General features: G+C 43.1%; 1 protein-coding gene across 2 annotated transcripts in view; it reads left to right on the top strand.

Moving 5' to 3' along the window:
* Positions 1-17,955, top strand: part of FAT2 (FAT atypical cadherin 2) — a 102,623-nt gene that overhangs the window by 27,215 nt on the left and 57,453 nt on the right. For both annotated transcript variants that reach the window (XM_080987611.1, XM_080987610.1), the window contains exons 2-3: positions 4,719-7,991; positions 8,390-8,704. In XM_080987611.1, the coding sequence (XP_080843737.1) occupies positions 4,727-7,991; positions 8,390-8,704 (3,580 nt within the window). In that variant the 5' untranslated portion in view covers positions 4,719-4,726. The remainder of the gene's footprint in view (positions 1-4,718; positions 7,992-8,389; positions 8,705-17,955) is intronic.

Raw genomic sequence — 17,955 nt, 5'->3', positions numbered from 1 at the left:
AAGTCACACCATTGTTAAAACAGCCGCACTGAGTGAGGTTCAAGGCACTAACTTTTATCAAGATTTGCTTGATTGGCACCTTTATTTTTTATCCCAAAAGGTGTTGCATTCACCCCATACATTTAAAACGCATTCCTTTCCTCCTCCCAAAGAATCCTGGGAACTGTAGTTACCCCTCACAGAGCTATAATTCATAGCACCCTTCACAAACTACAGTTCCCAGGATTCTTGGTGGGGGTGTGCTTTAAATATGGCTTATCTGTATGGTGTGGGCACAGCCCCAACTGCCTTCAGAGTACTTATTTGCTCACAGATGGTCTAGAGCAGGCATGTCCAAAGCTTGTTTCAGGGGCCTAATCTGGCCCACCGGTCAATTTAATCCACCCCCTGTGGATTAAAAGCTCAGCAACTTTGGTCGGCCCTCACACATGTTCACTTCATCAAATCTGGCCCTCTGAAAAAAGTTTGGACACCCCTGGTCTAGAGCCTTGGCACATGACAAGCTGGTTCACGTGACTTGTGAAATGTTAGGGCATGTTGTGGTATGGTTTGTTTATATTACTGCTTTTTGAATAGTGGTCATTGGCTGTAAGAAACAGATGGGTTGATATACTGCTTTTTGGCCCAAGCCCCACCGAAAGCATTGAACATTACAGTTAATACAATGAATCGATCTCAACAATATAGAACTTCAAAATCAGTGAATACCCATCAATCACATCAGTATGCTGCATTCATGCTGTCACCAGCTGGCCACTGCTGGGCAAGGAGACCACCTGTGAAAGACCAGAAGCCCTGATGCAAATTTTGACTACCTAAACTTCCACAGCAGGACCCGTCCCTTTTGATAACATATGAAGCCTCTGCTCATTTCATTTACTGTATGAGACATGAAATCCTTCCTGCTTCACAGGACTTGAGGGCACCAGCATTTGCATGGCTTCTTTCTAGGATCAGCAGATGAGGAACCAAGAGAAAGAGAAACAAGTTCCTGCATGCTCCCTGACTCTTCAACCCTGTTAAAGTTGTGACATGAACCGCACTGTTAAAATCATGGCTCTCTGGCTGAGAATAAGCGCGCTCTGTGTGTGTGTGTGTGTGTGTGTGTGTGTGTCCGTCCTTTTGTTCTCAAAGCCCAAACCTGTCATTTTTCTCTAAGAGCACTTGTGTCCCTCAAATTATTTGCTCAGCATATGGGTTGGCAAGCATCTTTGAGGGGAAGTGAACCCTTCTTTCAGTAGCTGACAGGCCGCAGATCATACTGCTTTGCTTCTGTATTGGTTGAAACAGCAGAATATGCCAGACACTGTCACCCCAAAAACATGTCATTTGGAGCAAATTTCTAATAAAGGGACCCCTGACCATTAGGTCCAGTCAAGGACGACTCTGGGGTTGCGGTGCTCATCTCGCTTTATTGGCCGAGGGAGCCGGCTTACAGCTTCCAGGTCATGTGGCCAGCATGGCTAAGCCGCTTCTGGCGAACCAGAGCAGCGCATGGAAACGCCATTTACCTTCCCACCAGAGCAGTACCTATTTATCTACTTGCACTGTGACATGCTTTTGAACTGCTAGGTTGGCAGGAGCTGGGACCAAGCAATGGGAGCTCACCCCATCATGGGGATTCGAACCGCTGACCTTCTGATCGGCAAGCCCTAGGCTCAGTGGCTTAGACCACAGCGCCACCCGCGTCCCTAATAGAGCTGTACAAGTGTGAAAACCCTCATAATCCAATATGGACTGATTGTTAATGCCTCCATGTTTGCTACTCCTATAGTTGAAAAACAGTGCATTATAAATTAAGATAAAGTGTGGGAGGTTCTGTTAGCTAGATGGCATCTCCAAACTATGCAGTTCTCACCATTTTATCATTCTGAGAAAACAGATTATGGTCTTCCAGATTGCCTTTTTTTTTGAGCGATTGGTTGACATGCTGAGGGAGGCATTTACAGCTTTGAGATTTCAAATTATGCCCACAGCATATTTGGATGGGACATATGCCAGAATGCTTCTTTATCTGCATCCAGGGAGAGGTGGGAACAAATATTTCATTATGCTCCTTGCAATGTATTCATGTATTATTCTCCCAGGGGTAGAATTCCCAAAGGAATTCTTTAGAGAATTTCCTTTATAACAGTATAGGGAGCAAATCTGCTATTTGTTGATAGAAATAGATACACTACATATAAAGCTTCTATGTTTCCCTAAGCAGCCCAAAGCATCAGACAAAATGTCATTGTATGTCATTGTATATCAAGGAGTCCTGCATGCTAGGATGCCATGTATTCTAAAACGTACTTCTTTGCTGTTTGTATTTTTCTGATGACCATTGGTTTCTATCAAATAAATTTCATAGAATTGTAGAGTTGGAAGGGACCGCCAAGGGTCATCTAGTCCAACCTCCTGCAATGCAGGAATCTCAGCTAAAGCATCCATGACAGATGGCCATCCAACCTCTACTTAAAAACCTCCAAGGAAGGAGAGTCCACAACCTCCCAAGGGAGACTGTCAATTTGACGGTCAGTACCTGACATCTCAAGCATCTATATTCCCTCCAACTGTTAGGTAAAGCTACTCAATCTGGCTTTGATTGGGGTTTTTTTTTGGGGGGAAATATAGCACTCCACCTAAAATCTATGTCTTCCTTTGTTTCTTCTGCTTACCTGTTGCCCACCTACAAAGGAACCTGTGTGTTTTGTCTAAGGATGGAGGACAGACCTGATCGCGACTCGTTTGGGTATTTGCCTAGATAAGGGAACAGCCATTGTGTGTTTCTGCTCCCTAGTACAACCTGAATGGCAACCAAATAGACCTCATTTGCTTGACTGTTGCCTCCTTCCCGACCTCATCTTTGGCCTCTTACAAAATGGAGACAAATGATTTCACTACAAGATTCTCTCTCTCTCTCTCTCTCTCTCTCTCTCTCTCTCTCCCTCCCTCCCTCCCTCCCTCCCTCCCTCCCTCTCTCTCTCTGTCTCTCTCTCTGTGTGTGTGTCCCTTTTGTTGCTGCTGCTTTGTTACCATCTAGTCTGATAAAGAGTTTTGTAGAACTGCATGCAATTTTGTGACATTTTGGTTGGCAAAAAAAATCTTATCCTTATGTGTATTCCCACCCTCCATAGCCCAATTCTATATCCAGTAGCAGCCTAAGTAGTTAGAAGATTGGGATAAGACAGGGTGAGGCTGGGGTTATGCAGTTGCATAAGCAAAGACAATCTGGTCAATCTGCCAGTGTGCCCATGGAATGGATTAAGTTCAACAACCAAGGTACCGCTGTATCTAGTTTAATAAAGCATCTCCACAAGTGAGACTCATACACACATAACCAGCACAGTTACAAACTGAGGCTATGGCTATGTGCACCGTACGTTTGACTTAAAGTGAAAAGCAAACTATTTTTGGACGTTGGATCTTGAAAAAGTGTCTGGACAAACAAGTCTGCCTTGTTTAAGGCAGGATAGTGCCAAACATCTGGCAGGTACTTGATCATTGATTTTTAATTTAAAACAGGAAGGAACAGCACCCGATAGAGATCTCCCGGGATATCCAGGGTAAATATAGGCACCTATAATTAACCCAAAATGTATGTAAATATTCTCTCTTTTCATCCCTGAATGCAAATTTTAAAAAGCATTCACCTGTCTTTTTGCAAAAATATTTTCAGTATTATGATTAGCCTTAAGCCCTTTTCTCTGTGATATCCGTAATAACACTAACAAAATGATGTGTAACTGAAGAGACCAGCCGTAAAGCATGTCATGTATTAAGGAGGGAAAGAGGGCAGCTAGGTTCTGACACCAAGTGCAGACAACTGCTGGAGATGTGGGAGTAAAAATGTGAACTTAGTACATATGATGATTAACTGCCTGATGATAAGATCATTTTGGTGCAAGATGAGGATATTTATAGCAAGAGTAATAAAAAAATTTGTTATTTAGGGGAATTGAATTTAATTCTAAATTATATTTTGGAAACATTGGAGATTTCAAGGGGTCCAAAAAATGGATGTACCGTGCTATATTAGAAGCAAAAAAACTTATTTTGATGAATTGGAAGAGCCCCAAAAAGATTCCATTGAGCACATGGATTGATAATATGGACAGATTAGCTACATACGAACGAATTGCATGTCAACGCAAAATAAGAATGGATAAATATGAAGAAATCTGGAACAAATATTTAAGTGATAAGGCGGATAGTGGTGGGAAGTAGGGGGAGGAGAGAGAGAGGTGGGAAAATATTGTTTTAAAAGGTGTAGTCATAGGTATATCAGTGTATTCAAATCTGAATTGTCAAATTGTGTTATTATTGTTATTATGGTTTTTGTTGTATATGTCTTTTGCAGTTGTTGTTTATATCAAAAAAATGATTAAATAATAATTTTAAAAAGCTAGGTTCTGACACAGGAGAGACAGAAATGTGACCAAGGTATAGGAGAAGTGAAATGTGAGGGAGATGGGTGAGGCAGTAAGGTGGTTGGTGCGGTGCAGGGGGAAAGCCAATCTGATGCTTCCGCCACTGCAGCCACACCACACTGACCTCCCTGCTGCCTTGCCTGTCTCCCTCTCAGCAAATGGCAGGAAGACAGCTAAACAGCACAGCCCAACCACAGCCTGCTGGTCACCACTGCATTTAGCTTAAGCTCTGTATTATTTTTTTCTGTACCTTGTTTTCCCTTTAGCAATTCCACCTCCTCACTGTTCTTGTTTTCCTTCCTTTAGGGCCTGCAATGGAAATCAGAACAAGGAGGCTCGCCGTGACTGTTGCACTGTGCCTGACATCTTTTCTGGCTTGTGAAGGGAATTCAGAAAAAGGCAATGCTTCCCTGTTGCACTTTACTTATCCCCTTTATAACACGACAGTCTATGAAAATTCCCCTCCCAAAACCTATGTGGAGAGCTATGTCAAAATGGGCATTTACATCACAGACCCAGCATGGGACATCAGATACAAGATTGCTTCTGGGGACACGAGTGGCCTGTTTAAAACCGAGGAGCATATTGTGGGAGATTTCTGCTTTTTGAGGATCAGGACTAAAAGTGGTAATACCGAGCGGCCGAACAGGGAGTTCAAAGACAAGTACGTGTTAATAATCCAAGCCTTGGAGAAAACATTTGCCTATGAGGCTTGGGCCAAAGTTCTGATCCACATCCTTGACAGAAATGACCTGAAGCCTCTGTTCTCACCACCCTCTTATAAAGTCACCATCCAAGAAGATACACCCCTGAAAACTTCCATTGGTGCAGTCAGTGCCACAGATGCTGATGTTGGTCAGAATGCAGAGTTCTATTATGCATTTAGTACAAGGTCACCACTATTTTCCATTCACCCCACCAGTGGGGTAATTATGACTGCTGTGAAACTGAACTCCACCCACAGGGGGAAGCATCAGTTAAAGGTTCTGGCTGTGGACAGAATGAAGAAGATCTCTGAAGGAAGTGGCTTTGGAAACGTGGCCAGTCTTACAATCCAGGTGGAGCCATCTATCAAGAAACCCCCCATTATAACTTCAGTGATGGTGAGGCCATCCGATTCTCCTGAGGATCTCCTTTATGCTACGTTGAGTGTGGAAGTAGATGGATCAGGAGCTGGGGTAGATTCAGTTGACATTGTGGCTGGAGATCCAAGGAGGCACTTCAAATCCATTAGATCCTATATGGGAAGTAATGAGTTCATGATAGTGTCAGCCAGAGAGATCAATTGGAACGATAACCCACATGGTTTTAATCTCAGCCTACGGGCTAAAGACAAAAACAAGCCACCTCTTCTTTCTCAGATTGTAGTTATTCAAATACCACCTTCCAAATACGCCTCTGCGAGATTTGAAAAAGATCTGTATCATGTCCAGCTCAGTGAATTTGCACCTCCTGGCAGTCATGTTGCAATGGTTCAGATTAGTCCAGTTCTCCCAAATCTAAAATACATTCTGAAACCCAGTTCTGGTAGCACAAGCTTTAAAATCAACCCTCAGACTGGCCTGATAACTACAGACAAACTAATAGATTTCCAGGAACAGTCCCACTTTGAACTCAAAGTTACAACAAGTTACAGTGAGGTCTTTGCCACTGTCTTGGTTGGTATTATTGATTGCAACAACCATGCTCCAAGCTTCAACCAACCATCGTACCATGGCAGCTTTGATGAAAATCTGCCTCTGGGCACCAGCATCCTGTCTGTGAAGGCTACAGATAGTGACTCTGGGGAGAACGGTTTCATCACATATACCATAGCCAACCAGAGAGCTGTTCCATTTGCCATTGACACATTTTCGGGTGTCATCTCCATCTCCAAGTTAATGGATTATGAGCTAATGCAGAGGTTGTACCATTTGCGTGTCTGGGCATCAGACTCGGGGTCTCCTTTTCGCCTTCAGACTGAGGTTTTCGTTTCCCTCAGAATGAATAACATGAATGATAATGCCCCAGCATTTGAGAAGATTAACTGCAATGCAAGTATTCCATGGGACTTACCTGTTGGCCACTCTGTGATCACAGTGTCAGCCATTGATAATGACGAGCTTCAGCCCATCAAATATGAAATCATGTCTGGCAATGAGAGGCAGCTTTTTGAACTGGATCCTGTGTCTGGGGTGATTTCTCTTCGAGCTCCTCTAAGAGATCTCCATGATAAACTAGCGACGTCCTACTCTTTAAAAATCACGGCCACAGATGGAGAAAACTCTGCTTTCCCAACCTATGTAAATATCACTGTGGTCTACCAGGATACCCATGTAGACTTTCAGTGTGAGGATACTGGGGTCCTTAAGGAACTAACTAAGAGCATGATCCACTCTATTGAATCCCAGTCTCCAGAGCAAAAACCAGATGAAGACTCCTCCTTGAATGAGCATCTTATAAACCATCATGTGCCACAGTTCGATGATGCCTTCCCAAGATCTATTGATATAATGGAGACAATCCCAGTCAACTCAACCATTGCACAGCTGAGAGCTGTAGACGGTGATACCGGCTTTAATGGAAAGATGGTCTATGTAATATCTTCTGGGAATGAGGATGGTCGCTTTTACATTGACACAGAAATGGGTCTCCTTCTGGTCTCCTCTCCTTTGGACCATGAAAGAACAAGTTTCTACGTACTTAACATTACAGTGTATGACCTTGGCATTCCTCAGAAGTCTTCCTGGAAGTTGCTAGCGGTAAACATTCTGGATACAAATGATAACGCTCCTAAATTTTCACAACATACATACTTGGTTACTATACCAGAGGATGTAGAAATAGGCACAACCATCACCGTGGTGAAAGCCGATGATGCGGATACAAATGACAATGGGAGAGTGAAATATTCCTTTCTGGCACCTTCTGATAAATTTGACATCAATAGCATCACTGGTGAAGTAGCAGTGACTGTTCCCCTTGACAGAGAATCGTGTCCTCATTACATATTAAAAGTTGAAGCCAGAGACCAGCCACTAATAGGCCAGCAGCTCTTTGCAGTGGCTGATCTGGTTATTTCTTTGGAAGATGTAAACGACAATTCTCCACGCTGCATCCCAGCCTTGAATAAGGTGAAAGTTCCTGAGGACCTGCCCCTTGGGACAACATTGCTGTTCCTAGAAGCCTTTGATCCAGATATTGCATCTGGAGGAGAGCTGAAATATAGCCTGTTCAGAGATGATGAGGATATGTTTCACCTGAATGAGTTTACAGGGGCCCTGATCTTGGAAAAAGAGCTGGACTATGAGAAGAGGGACTCTTACAATCTAACTGTGAGAATCAGCGATGCTGGGACGCCCCTGTCTCTTTCTTCCCTCTGCCATATTGAGATTGATGTTCTGGACATCAATGAAAACTTGCACCCGCCTCGCTTTGCCTCTTTCGTGTATGAAGGGTCGGTGAAGGAAAACAGACCAGAGGGGACATCGGTGATGACAGTGATAGCGCTAGACGGCGATAAAGGGAAAGATGGAGAAATCCAGTATTTCATCAGAGAGGGAACAGGCTTGGCTGTCTTTGATATTGAAAAGGACACAGGTAATAATAATAATAATAGGACACTAGACAAGATAGAAAGAATGGCTTAAATGGCATGGGTTGTTTGGCCTGAAATTTTCATTTGCCAGCATTTTTTTTTTAAAAAAATGCTAGTATTATCTGTGTTTATAAGACTTCCTCAACCTTGCCCTCCAGATGTTTTTGGCCTACAACTCCCATGATCGCTAGCTAGCAGGACCAGTGGTCAGGGATGATGGGAAATGTAGTCTCAAAACATCTGGAGAGCCAAGGTTGAGGAAGCGTGGGCTACTTTGTCTTTAAAGGGCTTCGGAGTAAGAAATCCACTTACTTTAATTTTTGAAAGGGATTCTTATATACATATATATATATTTCTAATTGTGGAATCCATATATCCCCCCTTTTTTTATTTCTCTTAGGTACAATCTTTACCACAGGTCCACTAGACAGAGAATCCAACAGTCATTATTGGTTGACGGTGCTAGCTGTTGATAGAGGATCAGTCCCTCTGTCTTCTGTAGTTGACATTTACATTGAAGTCACTGACGTAAATGACAATCCGCCTCAGATGTCGAGACCAATCTTTTATGCCTCTGTCATGGAAAATTCCCCAGCCAACACCTCCATCCTTCAGGTTGAAGCTACTGACCCAGATTCTGGCTCCCAAGGGAAGCTGACCTTCCACATCATAAATGAAAACCATAATAGATTCTTCGCCATTAATCCTGTCACAGGTAAGGAATAAACACATGCAGATTCTGTGTTTGTTTTTTAATCCTTCCTAATGTGTATGAGGTTTGTTTTACAAGGAGTAAAGTCTGGTAATGCCCACCATTTACAAAGACCCAATCTCAGTATGGTACCTGCTTATTAGAAAATACTTACAATTCTGTCAAAGACACCCCCCCCCCCCCACTGCTGGTCACCACAAACAAATAAAATGTTCAGATGTCTAGAGGGAACAAATGTTTCTTGCTTGGCTTCCTCGCTTGGAGCAGGTGGAAGATAGATGAATGAGAAAACATAAAAAATATTGATCATTGCTTTTTCAGCGCAATGAGTTTAAAACATGAATAGGCTACTATTGTCTGACTATAGGTCTTAGGATATTGAGAATTCATTCACACCATGCAAGGGAAGCCTGTGGCTTTCCAGATGTTGCTGATGTTGTTGTAATTTATTATCCCTAAGGTCCTAGGATGGGTCACAACAACTGAAACACAGTGCTAAACACAGATTAAAACAGCTGACAATCACAAAAAATAAAAATAAAGTGAGTCCCAGGGTGTTCAGTTACTTTCTTGAATTAAAAAACAACAACCAAAAACCACTGTTGTTATTGTGGGAACTGGGAGTCAGTTTGTGCATCAAGAGCAGTCACACTGACAAGAAATGGCCTTTTAGAAGCTCAGGCTTCAGCATTCGTATTCAATGCAAACTGCTATCAACACTAGCTAAATTCCCCTTGCTTTACCATTTCTATAAATCTGAGCTGTGTCTATCACTTCCCTTGTTTTGTCAGTGTTAGCAGAGGAGGTATCAACTCAGCCTTTCGCCTCCATTATGTCTGTGTCATCTCTAGCTTAGGGAACAGATCCATCCAGATTGTTCAAATCCTACCAGTGTTTAATGTAAACTGCCTCTGAAAAGTAGTCTTCTGGGTCTGGTGTTGGGCCAGTCTTTAAACAAAGCACTCCTGCTGTAAGTGACGCAATGCTAGAGACATTGGCTTCATTCACTGCACGATGTGGAGGCGATGAGTTCCCACTTGGGCTGCTGTATGTGTATATTAGGGATATGGGTGAAGTGTACTGGAATAGTTCCCTAGTTTTGAGTTTGTGGCTGACAATAGGAGAGAATTGTTGATGCACCATGTTGTCTTCAGGCGGCAAAACTGGCTTTGTAGTTTGTGATTTACAGCATTTAAATAGGAGCATGCAGACTCTGGCACAACCTTTGCCACGACTAGTGCCAGTAGCTGGCATGCCTGGTATCTTTTCAGTTTCATTTCATTGACTGCTTCTAAACTGCTTTGTCTTTTGATTTCTTTTCATCTATTGCTTACAACCTGCTTCTCCTTCCCAAGGGAAGTAAAAGTAGACCACAACATATCAGAATGATCAATAAATGTGGCCAAGAATAATATATCAAAAAATGAAACAGGTAAAGATCAAAATCATATCCAAACCAGAGCAAGGATACAAAAAATCTGTTAAATCCATATGAATTAATTAATTCAACAACCGTTTCCATTAACTGTAAAATGAGCAGTCCTGAGAAGCATGGCATATAACAGAATAAAAGTCAATATTTTTACGTAGCCAGAAGGTTTCATGCAGTGATGGCACACCCCAGAACCTCCTACACAAAGATTGTCCTGTGGATAAGATCAAATGCCCATCAGTTGTTGCCTACTGTATAATGTTACGAGCCTCCATCCATAGTTCTTTAGGCACTCTGTCCACCAAATCTAAATCCTTAAACCTGTTCCTCACTTCCAGTGTATATTCATAAGGGATTTGATTTAGATTGTATCTTACTAGTCCAGTAGTTTTTCCTACTTTCTTCAGTTTAAGCTTGAATTTTGCTATAAAATTTGCTATGATGATCTGAGCCACAGTCAGTTCCAGGTCTTGTTTTTGCTGACTGTATAGAGCTTCTCCATCTTTGGCTGCAGAGAATATAATCAATCTGATTTCGATGCTGCCCATCTGGTGATGTCCATGTGTAGAGTCGTCTCTTGTGTTGTTGGAAAAGAGTGTTTGCGATCACCAGCTTGTTCTCTTGGCAGAACTCAATTAGCCTTTGCCCTGCTTCATTTTGAACTCCAAGGCCAAACTTGCCAGTTGTTCCTTTTATCTCTTGACTCCCTACTTAGCCCTGTTTAGGGAAGTTTAAAATATTTGATGATGATGATGATGATGATGACGATGATGATGATGATGATGATGATGATATTATTATTATTATTATTATTATTAACTGTAATAATTATTATATTATCATTATCATCATTATTATTATTCCAAGTGTGAACACACCATAGATTTGTATGAATGCATTATTTCTTTTAATTCTTGAGCTCTGACAAGACATTGGCTTCCACCCAGCCACATGAAATGTCAAAGTTTCAGTATTATGTTTTTGTTGTTCTCTCTTTAGTTCTGTTCTAGATAGTTAAGGTGCTAGAAGAGAGGAATGATGACCCTAGTTACATATGTGAGGGATTTGTTAAAGTGTGGAAGGCATAGGTGAATGAGATGCACGTGCAAAGGGCAATGTCAGCTAAGGAAGTTGGATAGATTTTTGGGAGATGAGCCAGAATTGGCTGAAATCCTGCGCAGGGAATGCGCCACACGGCAGCAGTTTGCAGCTCCTTTGTGACACTTCAAACTACCTGCCGCTGGCAATGGATTTATATCCCTACCTGAGCTGATGGCCCAGCTGAGCTTTTGCCAAGTGCTTTCTCACTGGGGAGCTTTTACAGTCCAAAGAAGCCATTTGCACATGTGCTCGGGAACCAGGCATTCAGCTGGAATTTTATTTGAAGCTTTTCTTGCTGCAGCTCAAGCAGCCAAGAAGGCCAGCTGCTTCTGAAATGCAGCAACAGGTTGGATTTTGAGCTGTACAAAGTAGCAAGAAAGTATCCACACGTCTTTGGATCACAGTCTATGGTAGTTTGCGGGCCTCAAACTAACGTATCCAGGAATAATACCAGGGTCCTCCTGCTTAAAGATATTGAAAACAAAAGATTTGGTGTAAAAATGCGGTGTTAATTAAATAGGTCTGCTACACAGTTATAATGTTTCTTTTGGTAAACCTTATAAAATGTTAGTAACACTTCAACTCTTTACGAAAGAGCTTCTGCTGTCAAATCTGTGTGATTCTTAGATAATAATAAAATGGCTGTTTTAGGTTTCTGGGCATGTACAGAATGCCTTTCTTTCACCATCAACTAACCCCAAGCTGTCTTCCACAATGTTGAGTTACTTAGAGAACTCTCCAGGCAATCTCATTAAGCCGCAATGCATCTCTTTGTACAAGTGCGAGCGCAAGCCCCTTCACCTTATTTTCTTGAACTCTCCCTTCTGGAACACATGCTTGACTGGAATGACAACCAGGACCAGCCAGTGCAGCAGCTTCCTTTCAAGGTCACATTTTTTTCTTTGGGCGCTTCCTGATTCAAAGGGTAGCTCAGCTTTTTGTGTATTATGCTGTCATTTGGTTGGTGAAATTGCTCCGAATTCTTCTTTGCATCAGGCATCACTTTAACCAAGATCTATTAATCTACACATTATGGATTAGCCATAAACTGGCTAGTCTTGTCTTTTTCTCCAACCACATATTGCTCATTTTCCCGCCGCAGGCCTTGTCAGGGCTAATTGTGAAGAGTAGCTTGTTATATCATTCATCTTTAAGCTAGGTTTCATTCCTGATTTGGTAGGTCACACCCATTGCTCTACCCTTGGTTTATTCTTTTCCTTTTTAAGAGAGGGAAAGATGGAGGGAGAGAGTGAAAGAAAATAGAGATGTGTTGCAGTACGTTTTCCAAGATATTCCATTCCCTTTCCCCTCTCCCTGTTGTTGTTCTTTTACCACCACAACCCCTGTCAGCATTCCATGGCTACTGAGCATGCTCAACTTGTGTCTACACTAACCCATTTGAAGCACAAATATGTAGTTTTTCTCAATGCAGAATCATTGATGCTCTGCCTTAATATGCTGCTTTCAATCTGGATTAATTCTAGATGCTGCTGTCCGCAAGGGTGAGTGTGGTTCCTTGATGCCATCCCCACGATTAGGTTAACAACACCTTTTCTTCTCTGCACACCCCCAGGTGTACAAAGAAGGAATTGGTGACTGTGATATGCATACCCACAACATCACTGGGCAGCTGGGACCGCTTGCATCGGTATTCAGATGGACACAAGATGATACAAAATTAAATCTCCAATGAGCTTTTATTTTTGGAATGAAACCCTTTTCTCAAGAACCACTTTTTAGGGACAAAGGAATGCAAAGTAGATCTATATGGTAGGTGGACTTTGTAGAAAAAACCAAGTGCGCAATCTCCATTGATTCTGCAATAAAATGTGTGGACGCAGCTGCCACCCACATTGAGCCATTTGGGCTCCCTCTTTCTTAGAGGGTTTCTTTCTATTATTTTAATTAATTGAAGAATTAATCATCTTCTACAAATCTCGGGGATCTCTAAAGCCTGTTGTCAACAGACGCATCCTTCTTGCGCACAAGATAATGCCAGTTTAGCTACATAAGGCTCCACACTTGGACATGAAGTTTGCTCATAATGCAAAGGATATGTTTACACAAACAGAGAAAGAGAGAGAGAATAAAGGGCATTAAAAGCAGGCCCTGCATTGCTGACTGAGACTCCTGTTATGCGATACTGGCAAACGGCAGTTAATGCTTAGAAGAGAAGATCTCTAAAGAAACGGATGCATTCAGCGAGAAGAATAGTGGATGATACTGGATCGAATGCTTTTGTAATAACTGGAGAACTTGGATTTCTAACCTTTCCTCCTGCAGCAAGCCTCTGCATGCTCAGGCTGTTCCAAAACATAATCTGCTGCCTTTTATTATCAAGTCTTACATTCCTGGATTTGACTCTTGGAATTAGGAATGATGGAAAACGAACCCAAAAGGTACATGTAGAAAAGCCCACTCCTGACTCAGATTATCTCCCTTTCTGCTTCTGTGTATGGACAAGTAGATGTTCTGAAATGCCCCCCCCCCCAGGGGGGGACTGCTTCCACACAGTTAAGTTCTTTCAGTACCAGTCTGCACTGTTTACAGTCAACCTACATGCAGGCTTGACAGCTTCAAAGTTAAATCAGTTACGGTTAAGAGCAAGAGTCAGCAACCTTTTTCAGCCATGGGCCAGTCCACCATCCCTCAGACCATGTGGTGGGCCAGACTATATTTGGGGGGGGGGAATGAACGAATTCCTATGTCCCATGAATAACCCAGAGATGCATTTTAAATAAAAGGACACATTCTACTCATGTAAGAACACGCTGATTCCCGGACCATCCGCGGGCCAGATTGAGCAGGCAATTGGACTGCATCTGGCCCACGGGCCTTAGGTTGCCTACCCCTGGTTAAGAGAGAAGTAACATCCCAGTTGCACACATATTCAGCAAAGTGAAAAGCTGGTTTAATATTGCCACCGCCCCACAATCCCCAGTATGTAATACAATGTGTAGCAGAAGACAATTTGCAGCAGTTAGCCACTAACTTCATATATGCATTTATATTATAAGTGTTTGCTATGGACACCTGCTTCTTGCAAACCAAAAGCAATAAGATACTAGCCCCTGATATCTGCATTGGTCTAGGCTTCTCTGAAGATGTTGAAAGATGTCGACCACAGCTTATGAAATTGCATAGGTTCAACGTGTCAGGTGGTGAGTAACTTGAGTCAGGAGCAATTCTCTTTTTGAAACCATGTTGGTCATCCTCTTCAAACACACAAGCTGGATCCTGAAAAATCTGGACCCTAAACCAAATGCTGCAATTTGTAGGAGTTTACAGGATCTGGATGGGTGGGGAGAATTATGTTTTCACACTCTCAGTCCCTAGGAGTTCAAAGGAAAAGGAATGCAAATTGTTGCTAAAGCAGCAAATTTTAGGCAAACCACTTAAACCTCATTTAGTTGGGACCCCCCTCCCACAACGTACACAGACATGCCCAGTAACTTGGTTCGCATTCTTTTAAATCCTTAAGTTCTAATAAGGTTGGACCAGGACTTTGTCCTCAGCTCCACCTTTGCCAAGAGAAATTGGGGGGTTTTTTTATGCTTGGCCAACTGTGCAGTGTTAATATTTCTGCTTCTGTTCTGACATGACTAGATGTTCTTTCTCTTTGCTTGACGAAAAGCAGAAGCCAGGCATTCCATAACTGCAGGCAGAAATGTTACGTTCCCAATTCTCTACATGTGAGCTCAGCCATGTAGGTAGCAAACTCCATACCAGGAGTCAAGAAACCCAGAGGCTTTGCCCCCGTGGTTTAGAAATTATGTAGGTAGCTCTCTCTGAGACACAAACACCATGGCAAAATCTGCTATCATATGCAGGTCAGTTGCTTTTCCATGAAGTGTAGTCACTCATTCCCCATCACACAATGGGAGAATATGTACCATTTTCTAAGGCCTGAGCAGATTCTAAAGGACAATTCAGCACACACAGAAGTACTTTCAGGGCCCATTTGCACCACTGTAATAACAGTTTGAAAGCACGTCAAAGTGCAAGTAGATAAATAGGTACCACTCCAGCGGGAAGGTAAACGGTGTTTCTGTGTGCTGCTCTAGTTCGCCAGAAACGGCTTAGTCATGCTGGCCACATGACCCGGAAGCTGTACACTGGCTCCCTCGGCCAATAAAGCGAGATGAGCGCCGCAACCCCAGAGTCGGTCACGACTGGACCTAATGGTCAGGGGTCCCTTCACCTTTACCTAATACAGTGCTGAGTGAGGACCTGGGAGCCCTGGGTTCAAATCTCCAGTGAGACATAAAGCTTACTGGGTGACCTGAGTCAGCCACAGTCTCTCAGTATAACTTGTGTCACAGGATTATTGTAGGATAAAACTTGGGGGGACATGGATGTCTCCTTGGAGGAAAGGTGACATATCGATGTGGCGATTTTGTTCTTTTGAAATGCAACAGAATCACAGAATTTCCAAATATGCTCAGAAGCACCGAAACAGAATGTATTTATTTGTGACATTTATCTGCTACGCAGGCAGCATTTCCTTTTCAATCCCACTCAAAGTAAGAAAAACCAAACAAGAATTCAAAGAATAAACATTATTTTAAAGAATACCCACCACCTTTACAAAATGGCAGCACCTGTAATTCCATAGAGGAAGCTATGACAACCAAGAGTTTGTACCACAGTTATCTCTTGGGTACCTTACGTCAACGACCTTAATTCAGCCAGGGAAAGGATGGACTCCATAATTTACTCATCCTGGTTTAAGCAAGTCCTGCTCACCTGATTTATCCCTTTCCACCTCCCAGATCAAATTTAAGATTTACTGTCAGCTAATGGTCAGGGGTCCCTTTTGTTGTTGTTTAGTCGTTTAGTCGTGTCCGACTCTTCATGACCCCATGGACCAGAGCACGCCAGGCACTCCTGTCTTCCACTGCTTCCCGCAGTTTGGTCAGACTCATGTTTGTAGCTTCGAGAACACTGTCCAACCATCTCATCCTCTGTTGTCCCCTTCTCCTTGTTCCATCAATCTTTCCCAACATCAGGGTCTTTTCCGGGGAGTCTTCTCTTCTCATGAGGTGGCCAAAGTATTGGAGCCTCAGCTTCAGGATCTGTCCTTCCAGTGAGCACTCAGGGCTGATTTCCTTAAGAATGGATACGTTTGATCTTCTTGCAGTCCATGGGACTCTCATACGGACCTTTGTTGGCAAGGGGTCCCTTTACCTTTACCTTTTTAATTCTAGGATTTGGGAAGTGGGCAGGGAAAGCTTAGCAAGGAAGGATTCTAAGTTTCTTATAAATCAGCAAAACACTACTAGACTCTTTTTCTGTGACTGGAAAACACTGCTTTTGAGAGGCCTTTGAATTATGTAGAGCACACAGACACAGGACTACCTGAATCCAATTCTGCAGTGAGCGTGGAGGACACTTCAGAGCCACAGTCAGGCGTCAGTCCATTTGTAATCCAAACTGATTGATCAACATAAACACTTTGGTGCTGGGCTTTTCAGGAGTTTAGTAATGAAGCCACTCAGGTTACCGATTAACTAGGGCAACAGCCTAATTGGAAGGATTGCCCCAGCGTTTCTAAGAGACCTAGCGCTCTAGTCATTTCCCGCTTGGTGATTTTAGGCAGAGGGCACAGATGTTACATTATACCAATGCAGTGTTAGCAGCATCGATAGATGAGGGATTTGAGGACTCTCGGCCTTTCAAAAATGTCTTTAACTCATGGTTGTACAGTGGTACCTTGGGTTAAGAACTTAATTCGTTCTGGAGGTCAGTGCTTAACATGAAACTGTTCTTAACCTGAAGCACCACTTTAGCTAATGGGGCCTCCTGCTGCTGCTGTGCTGCTGCTGCTGCATGATTTCTGTTCTCATCCTGAAGCAAAGTTCTTAACCCGAGGTAATATTTCTGGGTTAGCGGAGTCTGTAACCTGAAGCATATGTAACCTGAGGTACCACTGTACACAGATACTTGAAAATGTGTTGAATATTGCTTCATGAATACATTTTGAGGGTCAAGCCCGCCTTCTAACTCCTAAACCCACCCAAAGGCTTGTTTATTTACAGTATGTAGGGCTGCATTCTTCACCCTTGTGGCTTTGAGAAACAGCAGAGTCACCTTCACAGCTTGGCCACACATCGTAGTGGGAGGTGGCAAGCTGGATGATCGGAGCTGATCCCTGCCCCAGCTCCAGAGTGTGAGGTCCAGTGGCTCCTGGGTTGGTTCAGCTCCACCTCTTCCCCAGGGCTTTCCACTGGATTCTGCTGGCAGGGAAAGTGTCAGGAGCTCGTCCTACACTCGAGTAGGACCCTGGCAGAGACACATGCCCGACTGGCATGTTCTCTCCCTCCTGGTCGATCGTTCGTTCAAAAGCTTTCTTCATCGTGAGCATCACAGTGACCGATGCCAACAGACATCGGCACACTTAGGGATCCACAGAGTCTGCGCAGCTTGCGTAACAGACCTCAGCAACACAACATTTTGGCTAATCTACTTTATTTACATATAAACACACACGGAGCACTGCAACATGGCTCCCTCTCCCTCTAGCATCAGACAGCAAAGAGAAAGGACAAAGGACAATAGTCCCACTTCACGGAACACAGTAACACAAACATCTTGTCTCCATCACTTCCCACTTTGTGGAGTCAAAACATACACCGTCGTGTGACAGACAAAAATCCCATGACTGTAATCACGGAGCAGGAATTCTAACAAACTTCTAATCTCCTGCCAAACTGCCCATTCA

The sequence above is a fragment of the Podarcis pityusensis genome (genome assembly GCF_964106645.2).
Source record: "Podarcis pityusensis genome assembly, chromosome: 2".
NCBI lineage: Eukaryota > Metazoa > Chordata > Lepidosauria > Squamata > Lacertidae > Podarcis > Podarcis pityusensis.
This window is presented reverse-complemented; position numbering and strand designations above follow the sequence as displayed.